Source organism: Phoca vitulina, unplaced genomic scaffold (genome assembly GCF_004348235.1).
Source record: "Phoca vitulina isolate PV1807 unplaced genomic scaffold, GSC_HSeal_1.0 scaffold30, whole genome shotgun sequence".
Classification (NCBI taxonomy): Eukaryota; Metazoa; Chordata; class Mammalia; order Carnivora; family Phocidae; genus Phoca; species Phoca vitulina.
The window spans coordinates 18,590,049-18,602,875 of record NW_022589733.1 but is presented as its reverse complement, the minus strand read 5'-3'; the positions used below and the strand labels follow the sequence as shown (position 1 = coordinate 18,602,875).

At 38.3% G+C, this 12,827-nt stretch overlaps 1 protein-coding gene across 2 annotated transcripts in view; it reads right to left on the bottom strand.

The window, feature by feature from the left end:
- NFATC3 (nuclear factor of activated T cells 3) overlaps positions 1–12,827 on the bottom strand; it is a 117,219-nt gene that overhangs the window by 71,639 nt on the left and 32,753 nt on the right. For both annotated transcript variants that reach the window (XM_032424590.1, XM_032424591.1), the window contains exons 2-3: positions 2,610–3,744; positions 485–647 (exon numbers count right to left, since the gene is read on the bottom strand). In XM_032424590.1, coding sequence (XP_032280481.1) covers positions 485–647; positions 2,610–3,744 — 1,298 coding nt within the window. The remainder of the gene's footprint in view (positions 1–484; positions 648–2,609; positions 3,745–12,827) is intronic.

Sequence of the window (12,827 nt, the reverse complement as noted above, 5' to 3'; positions counted from 1 at the left end):
TAAAGATTTATTTATTTGACAGAGAGAGATACAGCGAGAGAGGGAACACAAGCATGGGGAGTGGGAGAGGGAGAAACAGGCCTCCCGCTGAGCAGGGAGCCTGATGTGGGGCTCGATCCCAGGACCCCGGGATCATGACCTCAGCTTAAGGCAGATGCTTAACGACTGAGCCACCCAGGCGCCCCTTGTGTTTTGTTTTAATGAGAAAAACAACTGTTTGATCACTATAATCTTTCCCCAGAGTTCCCCAGCTAGAGAGTCAGTCCACAATCAAAAGACTATTTTTCACTATAGAAAATAAAACAAAACAAAAAAATCCAAAAAACCTCAATGCAGAAGTGCTGCCATTATCAACAAGAACACAAAACCTCAATAGAGGCTTTGAAGCTTTGAGTTTTCTCTCTTTGGGCTCAGTAGTACCTAAATGTGCAGACTTTATCATCAACAGATATATGGTATCTCCAAAAGAAGCCCCAACTCATACCTTTACAACAGGATGTCCCCCAGTAGATGCTTTTACTGCTCCTCGACTCCCTTCAGTTTCATAATGGGCTCGATGATGAGTTTTAGGTTGCACTTCTATTTTCAGTTCACACTGTCCAAAATGAGTTGGTAAAGGCCAGTCTAGTGGAGGTAATGAAGATGTGCTATAAACAAAACACACAAAAAATTCATTTCACCATGCTATTATTGCCAAGCAATGATTCAAATCACTTCTTTGCTAGCAACCAACATTTCTTTCTTCCTGTGATCTCTGAAGCAGAGTATTGCAAAACTTCACTTAATAAGTTATAACACTGGATATGATGGGTACTTAAGAAATAATTCTTTAACCTGAAGAATAAAATCAATTTCATTTACTTCTTGGTTTCCTGTATTTTTTTTTAAAAAGGACAAGTTTTAACATTCTGTAAAACTATAACTGATTCTCAACTATGTGTACATAATTATAAAAACAAAAGAATAATTTAATTTTTTTAAGCAAAGATGTCCATCTGTGTGTATGTATATCAATGTCTAAGGATCCAAACATCCCTGTATCTCAGTACATAGATCTCCTTCATGACGTGTAGCTATAGAAGTTAGTCTGTTGTACATGTTGCTTCCCCACTTTCTCCCTATTGCTCTTTTCCCTGTTTCACTGAAATACTGCTCATAGTCAGCAGTATACTGCAATTTGAGGAACAAATTTAATTTCACTATACACCTGGCTGAAAAAAATATAAGGCCTATCAACTGAAGCACTCTGTCAATTTTAGAGAAAATGTCAGTTGATCAATAAGATAATTTAAACAGCTTAAAGGGATAGGGATACAGATTCATTCAGACATATTAACACTGAAAATGTGGGATTTAAAAAAGAAATAACTTATACATCTATAGGTCAAATATTAAAGGACCCAAAGTTACAATGATTAATGTTAAAAATATCTTCTTAGTGACTGATGAAATAGGACTTTTAAGGTCTCTTCCACCTCTGAAATGCTATTATTCCTATCATTCATTTCTTTGAATGTCCCCAGCCCAGCTTTACTAACTACTGTGAAACACAAAAGGTATTAACTTTTACTAGTCTGAAACAACTCAATTTCAACTCTCAGCTAGTTTCCACACTGTTCCATAGACTTAAGTAAACCCCTAAAAAGATTAAGATAATTTTCAGAAGCAGTGTGCATGATAGGCTTAAAGGTGTCTTCAATACCATAATTCCACATTTTATTTTTCTAAAGATCTGGATCAAGAAATAAACATTCATATCAGTGAAAAAACATTAAAAAAAAAAAAGTAAACAAACCCAACTCCACCATGTGGACGATAACAGTTGTCTTTTCTAATCAATTATAGACTAGATTGATTCTATAAAATAGGACTGTGGTAACTGATCAGTCATTTGGAAAATAAAGTTGTTACACTTTACTCCAGTCCTTAGCTAGACTCAAGATTCAAATATATATATATAAATACAAATACTATATGTTATATACATATATTATAAAACTAATATGTAAATAAAAATTTTATTAGAAATGTACAAGTTAGATTTTTATTTATTTTTAATTATTTTAGACTGGGGTAAGGCTTTCAAATATAACACAAAATCCAAAAGCCATATGGCAGAAGACAAATTTGAATACACAAAATGTTAAAATTCCTCTACACTAATAAAAAAGTCAAATTTATAAAGTCAAAAGACAAAAAATTGTGAAAAAAGCTTGCCATAATATACAAACTTCATTTGTACAATAAGTTCTTAAAAATATAAAAAGCCCATTCGCAATTAGTTTTATTAGTAATTTAACTCATACTATAATCAAACCCTTTACAAGAAGCTTTTTTAGATAAGAAAATTCTTTCTAGGGATTCTTAAATGTAATTTACTATTATTTACAATTCATTATCTATATGCTTTTAAAATGCTAAGTCCAGCCTCTATAAAGGCCCTTTAAAGACTCAAAGGAAAATACATGCAGACTTTGATTTGTCCAAAAGACACTGAAAAAGGGCAGGGGGTGGGAATGGTGAACCCATTCCATGTAGATAATGTAGTCGCATGCCATCAATAACCCATAAGCATGAACAATGACCAGCAGCCATTTCCATCAACTCACCGAAATATTGGGGTGTGGCCAGGCTTTGGTTTGCTCCAGGTAAAAGGTGAAGGAACTGAAAGAAACTGGTCACCAGATGAATCTTTCTTTAAAGGATACTGAGATCCAAGGCCATCATCTATCGAAGTCTCCCGGGATGGTGATAAATTCCCTTGGTCATCTGAACAGAGCTCTAATTTTCCTGGTAGTACAGTAGCTTGATCTTCAGAAGTCTTCCTTGTTTTCAGAGGGATATCAGTCTCTACACAGTACTGAAATGGAAAAAGTGCAGGGCCAAGGCCTGATCCCCCCTGGACAGAAGCATTAAGCCAGGTATCTTCTGTTACACTTCCCCTGGGGGAGTGACCAGGAGAAGGAACAGGTGAGTGATGGGGTGAAAGGGACCCAGCATAACAAACCTCAGCACTGGAGTGCCGGCGTTTCCCACAGGGGGAGGTAGGCCTTGATGAGGGCCCTGAGGCTGGCCTGGGGCTCAGCCAATTCTCATCAGTGACACTAGATCTAGGAGAGTGGCAAGGAGATTGCCTGGGTGACAAGGAGTGTCCAAGTCCATATTGTTGATGCCAGGACTCTTCCCCAGGGCAGCCTCCTGGCGAGCCACCAGGAGAAGTCAGAGGGGATCCAAGAGTAAATCGGGCGGCAGCTTCATTCAACTCCGAATCCACATCATCATAAATGTGTGAAAGAGATTCACAAGAAGATGCATCTGAGAACCAGCTCCTAGAAGATATACTGCTGGCAGGACTAGGACTAAGGGAAGACTCCCGGTAGGATGGCTCAAGAGGAAGATAGAGATGATCTCTAGAAGGCCTTTCCAAATACTCCCTTTCTGGGTCATTTATGTGTAGGTCATCTTCATGAGCATCTATTTCTTGATGACAGTTAGGAGAGATAGATGTAATTTGAATACTTGGGCACTCAAAAGGTTTGGGACCACCTAATGGGTTGTATTTAGATTCAGGAATCTCACAAGTTCCTTCATAGTTTTTGTGACCTTGGAGCTGAAACGATGGTGACAAAACAGAAGAGTGAGACGGTAATCCATGATGTGGTAAGCAAAGTGGTGAGTTTAAAGTAGATGGAGGTGGATCTACATTAAAGATGTAAATGGATGCACAATCATCTGGCTCAAGATCTATGGGGGGAAAGAAAAAAAAAAGAAAAAAAATCAACAAAACAAGAAATTAGAAAATTTAGATGTATAAATTACTAGATGAAAAAGTAAATAATAATCTTGAGAGAAAAAAGTGGATACAAAATGTGTATCATTAGCTCCATTAAAGAGTGGTGTGTGTGTTTTGTTTATATTCAAATCCCTTCTCTGCCAACACCAACAATGTGGGGTTTTTTTAAAAAAATTTTTTAACATAATCTCTACACCCAACATGGGGCTTGAACTCACAACCCTGAGATCAAGAGTTACATGCTCTACTGAATGAGCCAGCCAGGCGCCCCAACGTGTATTTTTTAAAAAATATATCTGGTTATTTCTGCAGATATGTTATTATTACATATTTATATTTGTAATTATAGGTGTAATTTTTCCCTTATTTCCACATTTTCTAAAATGAAAATCACAAAACATCTGAAAATAAATGCTTCCATAAAAGAAATAATCAGGGGCACCTGGGTGGCTCAGTTGTTAAGTGTCTGCCTTCGGCTCAGGTCATGATCCCAGGTTCCTGGGATCGAACCCCACATCAGGCTCCGCCTGTTTCTCCCTCTCCCACTCCCCCTGCTTGTGTTCCCTCTCTCGCTGTCTCTCTCTCTCTGTCAAATAAATAAATAAAATCTTAAAAAAAAAAAAGAAATAATCATATCCATAATTCCAAAAAACATTCATGGAATTATAAAATGATACAATTCTATAAATTCAGCCTCATCTGGGGTCTGCAAGTTAAAATGGAATAAAGAATAGAACAGAGTCTTTGAAATGTTTTTAGTTCATAAGCATACACACTAAGTTTATTAATGAGAAGGATTACAGACTCAACTTAGGAGACCTAGATTCTAGTTTACCTTTGCCATTAACTGTGAGCTCTTAGTAGTATCATTTAACCTCTCCAAGACCTCAATTTTCGTGCAGTAGTGCCAGAACTTTCCACTAAAGAATTTTTAATTTGAGAGAGAGAGCGTGCACACATGCGCACATGAATGGGGGAGGGGCAGAGGGAGAGGGAGAATCTCAAGCAGATTCCCCACTGAGCACTGAGCCTGCGGGGCTCAATCCCAGGATCCTAAGATCATGACCTAAGCCAAAATCAGATGCTTAACTGACTGAGCTACCTAGGCGCCCCCAAGAAATTTTCATGATTAACAATAGTAGCCTTCTCTTTCAACAACATACCATCAAGAATTTCTATCTTTGGACATAGTAGACCAGTTTACAGAGCCACATGATCCCACTGGATCTTTTACCTCAACTAGAAAATAACTCATTAGAGCCTTTAACCTATGATTGATTGTTAAAGTAAACCTCATAAGGGCAGAGCTTTTAAAATGCAACCCTTGCTGGATGGAATATTTAACACTAAACAAGTCCTGCCAAATTACCTCCTGAGAGTATTTGCAGCAATAAGGGTATTTTGCAACTTTACTTTTAGAATGGAGTGATTATTATCCTTTTCACAGAGACAGAAGTTTGAAGCACTAGCACAAGGTGCTGGTTAACACCTTCACTTTTTCCAAAGAGATCATTGGGAAACCAAAGACAAAACTGTTCATAGATAGAACAGAGAGAAGCACAAACCTTTAGCCTCTTCTCAAAAGTACTCAAGGAGATCACATTATTTCATTACATTAGTACCCCTGGAAAATAACATCTTTAGAATCCTAGTGCTGCTATCATTAACCAGCATCCCATAATTTAACTATCTCCATAAATTCTACATTTTGGAGCTTTAAAGATGATCTATGGTTAGTGACCACATTCAGTAAAGAGTTTTTACATGTATTAAAACAAACAAACAAACAAACAAAACCCCTATGCTTAATTAAACCCTGGCTCTGCCATTCCATAGCTGTACAAACTTGGACAAGTTATTTAACTGGCTTGAACCTCAGTTTTCTGAGGCAGTTTTTTTCTATAAAACTGTCAGGAGGTGAGCAGGGTATCAAGTGAAACACACACGACCATTTTAAAACAAGCAACCTAATATAAGGATTAATATTTAGCAAGAATTCACTACATGTTAATTACCTTGTCTTTCCCTTTTAAAAATTTAAGACGGGTATGTTATATTATACTTTATTATTATTTTTTTTAACTCTGTAGTATTTCTTAATAAACTGTAACACCTTTTTAAGTACGCCACTCACTCCACACTCCCGCTCCACTTACTGAATCAAGATAAGTAGGAAGGTTAGAGCTCCAAAGAAGAAAACTGCTATTTGACAGTGACAAAGCTGGGGGAAAAAGCTTTTAAAAATAAACTTGTGGTAAGCATAGCATAATGTATAGAGATACTGAATCATTATGTTGTACACCTGAAACTAATTTAACATTGTGTGTCAACTATATTGTGTGTCAACTATACTCAAAAATTAATTAATTGAACAACAAAAATAAGAGATTTGGGGAAAACAATGAGTCACTTCTAATGGGTATTGGGTTTCTTTCTGGAGTGATGAAATTTTTTTTTTTAAAGATTATTTATTTACTTGACAGAGTGAGAGAGAGAATGAGAGCACAAGCAGGGGGAGCAGCAGAGGGAGAGGGAGAAGCAGGCTCTCTGCTCGGGGCTTGATCCCAGAACCCTGGGATCATGATGAGCCGAAGGCAGACGCTTAACCGACTGAGCCACCCAGGCGCCCCTGGAGTGATAAAAATGTTCTAACATTGACTGTGGTGATGGTTACCCTACTCTGTAAATATACTAAAAACAATGAATGGTATGCTTTAAATGGGTGAATTGTATGGTATGTGAATTACATCCTAATAAAGCAGTTATGAAAATATATATAGAACACATATTATCTATATTTTATCACAATTAAAACTTTTTTAAAGTTAAAAACATGTTTCTTATCTAAGAAAATCATAAACAAATGCTATCACCTAACACTTAACTAATACTTAACATTTTCATATATATCTTTGTCTACATGGGTATATTTTTTATATAGCTGTGGATCACAGTATTTTGGAGGTTTTTTTCCTAATCTTTCATTGAAGTACAAGATACATCATAAAAGTGCAGACATCATATAGAGCTTGATAAACTGTCACAAAGAGACATACCTTGTACTGGTATTTTTTTTTTTTTTTTTTTTAAGGTTTTATTTATTTGAGAGAGACAGCCTGAGCAGGGGCGGGAGGGAGAGGAAGCAGCAGACTCCCCACTGAGCAGGGAGCCCAACATGGCAGGACCCTAAGATCATGACCTGAGCCAGACAGACACTTTTTTTTTTAAGAATTTATTTATTCATTTGAGAGAGAGAGAGAGAGAGAGACAGAACACAAGCAGGGGGAGAGGCAGAGGGAGAGGGAGAAGCAGGCTCCCTGCTGAGCTGGGAGCCCAATGTGGGGCTTGATCCTAGGACCTGGAGATCATGACCTGGAGATCATGATCATGAGCCGAAGGCAGACGCTTAATCATCTGAGCCACCCGGACACCCCCGAAGACAGACACTTAACTGACTGAGCCACTCAGATGCCCCTGTTAACAGTATCCTTAAAAAAAAAAAAAAAATCCCAAAAGCCCCCACTTTGGCTAGCTTCCACGTCTTCACCAAGAGTAACCACTATTCTGACTTCTAATAGCCTAGCTTTGTTTTGCCTGTATAACATACAACTTGTCTTTCAATGTTTTTTTTATTTTATTGAGGCTTATAAAAAGTTCCTAAGCAATTTTCAAGGCCATGTCTTAAAAGGTCAAGAGTCAATCATCATAGCTATTTCCTGTTATTTTGATAAATCATATAGCTTTGAACAGCTCTATACATAGAGCTTTTTCTCTTTTGAATTCCTCTCCAAGAATAAATACCTAAAGGTGGAGTTACTAGATCATTGGGTACCCATTTTTAGCACTTCTACTATGAAGAGACATTTGTTTCAAAAGACTTGTTTTAATATGCAACATGGGAAGGACATGAATATCAGTTTTACTTTAGTTTCTCCAACCAGGATGTTATTTTTTTTTAAATTTTCATATAATTTAGAGTAAAAATGGTTCTGTATGAAATACAATGTTTCTAAGCTGCAAAAAACAGAAAATCCATTTGAAAGTAGCTGAAGGGAGGGAGGGTGTTTTCCAACATAACAAGAGGTCCAAAGGTAAGGCAGTTCCAGAACTGGTTATTTCATCAGTTCAACAAGGTCAATGATAAATCAATTTATTTCTATATTTCCATTTTGCCACTTTTGGGGTGCTAACTTTGTGCTGTTCACTTTCAACCACATATGTGTATTTTGTCCTAAACCAGAAGCAACGATCATTCATTTAAACAAATTTTTTTAAAGATTTTATTTAGGGCAGCTGGGTGGCTCAGCTGGTTAAGCAACTGCCTTCGGCTCAGGTCAGGATCCTGAAGTCCCAGGATCGAGTCCGCATCGGGCTCCCTGCTCAGCTGGGAGTATGCTGCTCCCTCTGACCCTCCCCCCTCTCATGTGCTTTCTCTCTCTCAAATAAATAAATAAAATCTTTAAAAAAAAAAAAAAAGATTTTATTTACTGGAGCTCCTGGGTGGCTCAATCGTTAAGCGTCTGCCTTTGGCTCAGGTCATGATGCCAGGGTCCTGGGATCAGGCCAGGCATCCGGCTCCCTGCTCAGCAGGAGCCTGCTTCTCCCTCTCCCATTCCCCCTGCTTGTGTTCCCTCTCTAGCTGTCTCTCTCTGTGTCAAATAAATAAATAAAATCTTAAAAAAAAAAAAAAGATTTTATTTATTTTGTCAAAGAGAGAGAGAGAAAACACGAGCACAAGCGAGGCTGGGGGGGGGGGGGGGCAGAAGGCAGAGAGAGAAGCAGGTTCCCTGCCGAACAAGGAGCCAGATGTGGACTTGATCCCCCGAACCTGTGATCATGACCTGAGCCGAAGATAGACGCTTAACCAATTGAGCCACACCGGCATCCCTAAAAAATATTTTCTGAGTAGCTGCTATGTAACAGGCATGTTCTAGACACTGAAAACACAAGAGTAAACAAAACAAAGCCCCATCCTCACAGAGCTTCCATTCTACCGTGAAATAAAAGAAAATGTCATTTTAAATGGAGTCTGGAGGCCAGCAGGGGGAGCTCTCACACCCTCCAAGTCTCCCTCAATTGCAACCCGAACAGGAAGAGATGAACACCGCAAGTCAACACCAGTTTACCACCCCAAGAAAGAGGAAGAAAAGTTTTTCTCCTCCCCCAGGCAACAGCCTAGCCAATGAGAGACTGTCACAACTTAGCCAAAGAAAAGCCACTATTCTTTGAGCTCCAAGTAACGCCAATGGACTTTTTGATTAAAACAGCCCAACTCCTCCACTTTCCTCTATAAAAGAGCTTTCTATTCTTTTGTTCTCAGATTTGCCTATGGTTTTGCCATAGCTTGCTTGTCTCAAATCACAATTTTCTGCTATTCCAAATAAACCCATTTTAGCTGGTAAAATAACTGACAGTTATTTTTAAGGTTAACACCAGTAACACTTCAGGTAGTAATACTTGCTATAAGGAAAAATAAAATCGGGGAAGGGGAATAGAAGTGAAAGAAGGAGCAAAGTTAATTTAGATAAGGGGGTAAGGAAAGGATTTTCTCCAATATCTGAGGAGATACCAAAAGGATAAGAGGAACTGAACTCTACAGAAATCTATGGGGGAAACACTGCAGGTAGAGGAAATAGTGAGTGCAAAGTCCTAAAGACATAGAATTTTTGGATTTTATGAGAAAAAGCAAGAAGGCCAATGGGAAAAGAACTGAGTGAGGGGGTAGAGTAAGGGCTGGGGGTGGAAAGACTAGTAAAGCAAGGCTTCACAGACCATTAGAACTGATTTTCATTATGAGATGAGAAACCACTGGAGGATTGTAAGCAAAGGAGTGTCATAATCTGATATATAATAACCTGACATATATTTAAGAGACTATTGTAATAATCTAGGTACAAAATAATGGAGCATAGGACCTGGGTGGTGGTAGGTTGTAAAAGTAGAAAGAGCAGTAAGAAGTGAGGTGGGTTTTTTTGTTTTGTTTTGTTTGTAAGGTAAAGCTGACAGAATTTGGACTGGATGTGAGAAACACAGGAGAGTCAAGGATGACCCCAAGGTCTGGGGGCTGAACTATAATAAGAACAGTATTTATAATTACTGAAATGAAGAAATTTAGGAGTTAGGAAATCAAAAATTCTACTTTGGACATATAAAATGTGAGATGCCAATAAGCTCTCCAAGTGGAAATACCAAGTAGATAGTTTTATATGAAGTCTCAGGTTTACCACATGGATTTGGGAGTCATTAATGTGCAGATAATATTTAAGGCTATTAAGACCAGAACAGAGAGGGGTGCCTGAATGGCTCAGCAGGTTAAGCATCTGCCTTTGGCTCAGGTCATGATCCCGGAATCCTGGGATCAAGCCCCACATTGGGCTCCCTGCTCAGCGGGAAGTCTGTTTCTCCCTGTGACCCTCCCCACTCTCATGCTCTCTCTCTCTCTCAAATAAATAAAACCTGGGGAAAAAAAAAAAAAGACCAAAACAGAGGAAAAGGGAGTAAGTACACATGGAGAAGAAAGCAGGCAAGTGAGGCATAGGAGATCCCAAAGTTTAGGGATCAAGGAGACAAAGAAAAATGAGGAAAGAGGAGGGACAGTCACTGAAATGGAAGAAAATCCAAAAAAGCATGACTTCCAGAAACCAAGTGCTCCTTTATTCAACTATTTATAATGTCATTACTATTTTCTAGGAACTGTTCCAGATGCTACGTATATAAATAGTAAATAAGTAAATATATAAATAGTAAATAAGACATGCATGGTCCCTGCCCTCAAGAAGTGTACAGTCTCAGGGGAGATTGATAAAAACACAAATTAAACATTGTAACTACTACTAAATGGTAGAAATTTCAGAGACTAAAGAAGGATACCTACTTTACAGAGAGTACGGGGACAGCGTACCGCCTCTTTGAGAAGGTGGCATATAAGCTAAAACCTGAAAGATGAATAGGAACCAGCAAGCAATGAAAATGAGGTGAGTGTGGGCAGGCTCAGGTAGAGAAGGCAATAGCTCCAACACAAGGGGATGGTATAAGCAGTCAGATAAGACCTTGGTTTCTCTGAGGAAGTGAAAGGCCCAATATGTGGCTAGAGCCAACAACAGAAGGGGGAGAACTGAAAAGAAGCAAAACCTAGAAAGATCATGGTAATGTGTGAATTTTATTCTAAAGATAATGGAAACCATAAGAGAGTTTTAAAAGGAGAGAGACACGATCTCTATTTTATTTGAGAATAACTTTGACTACTACATATCTAGTACCTAGTAAATCCCTGACGCTTATTAAGTGTATAGTTATGTATTTGTTAAAGTTGTCATAAATGTCTTACAGCACTGCAGAGATCTGAATACAAAATTTGGGAGAGTGCTGTTTTATCTTCTTCCGAAGTGTCACCAAAGCCCAAGTGCTAGAAATGATATGAGCAGCTACTACAATCTCTCTATAATAAATAGTTCTAGTGGCGCCTGGGTGGCTCAGTTGGTTAAGCGTCTGCCTTCGGCTGAGTCCCACATCGGTCTCCCTGCTCAGCGGAAAGCCTGCTTCTCCCTCTGCCTTTCCGCCGGCTTATGCTCTCTCTCTCAAATAAATAAATAAAATATTTAAAAAAAATAAATAAATAAAATAAATAAATAGTTCTAGCTCCAGATTTCCAACTCTACAGTTCTCAAATTCATGGTGCTTCAGAAACTCTGTATCTCAAGACTTATTTGCTCTATGTTCCTTGAGCCACTAGGAGGTCACACAGAGGCATGCAGTAATCTGTAAATGTCTTAAACACCGGAGAGCAAGGGTTGGCAAAATATAGCCCATGGACCAAACCTGGTCTCCACCTGTTTCTGTATAGCCTACAAGCTAAGAAAAATTTCAAATGGTTGGGAAAAAAAAAAAAGTAATACTGTTACATGGCACAAAATGATGTTAAATTCAAATTATGGTGTCCACAAATAAAGTTTTACTGGAACACATCCATATCGATTTGTTTATGTATGATCTATGGTTACTCTCACACAACAAGGGTAGAGCTGAGCAGCTGTGAGATAACTGTTTCCCATTGGTACTTGGTCCACTAACAAACTGCAGTGACACAGTTCTACCTGGACATAATTCTGAATGCAATGCATATTGACATACTGCAACAATGTTTTAAATTTACCAGTACACACCTATCAAATCAAAATAGGACAGAGAAAAGTGGACTTCCAATCTAAGTCACACTTCCAGGGCACACTGGAGTGTAGGTTATTTTGCTATCAAATTAAATGGCATATTATGTTTACCATCAATGACATTATGGCTGTGCTATAATACCCTATACATCAGCAATACCGCAGTAAATTCATCACAACAGCCCAACTCACAGGAAAATAAAAGAAAATTTAGAAAAAAAACAACAACAACAAAACAGAATACCTTATCATAGCAGGATTTCTTTACCAAAAAAAAAAAAAAAAAAGAATAAAAATGAGGTTGCAACCAAAGAAAGCTTCTGAATGGCTCATTTGTTAGCCAAGCACAGCAAACCATCTTCTAATGGTGATTTATTTAAATTGTTTGGTTGCAGGGGCGCCTGGGTGGCTCAGTCGTTAAGGGTCTGCCTTCTGCTCAGGTCATGATCCCAGGGTCCTGGGATCCAGCCCCGCATCAGGCTCCCTGCTCCACGGGAAGCCTGCTTCTCCCTCTCCCACTCCCCCTGCTTGTGTTCCCTCTCTAGCTGTCTCCCTCTCTGTCAAATAAATAAATAAAATCTTTAAAAATAAATAAAAAATAGTTTGCAGCAAGTGAAGAAACTTGCTCAGAGAAAATAAACTTGTATTAGCCTTTCAGCAAGCATGGTTGATTGAAAAATTGAGAACACTGGTAACATCAACAGGCAATTACAAAACAGGGCAAATGGTTTCAAGTGGTTTTCCTTGGCTCCTGATGTATAACAAGATGTTACAGATTATGTTCAATTACTATTTAAGAGTCAAAGTGAAATTTAAAGTAACTAAAGATTTAGCCTCTATGAATAGTCTGCATGGAACAACTTCAGGCA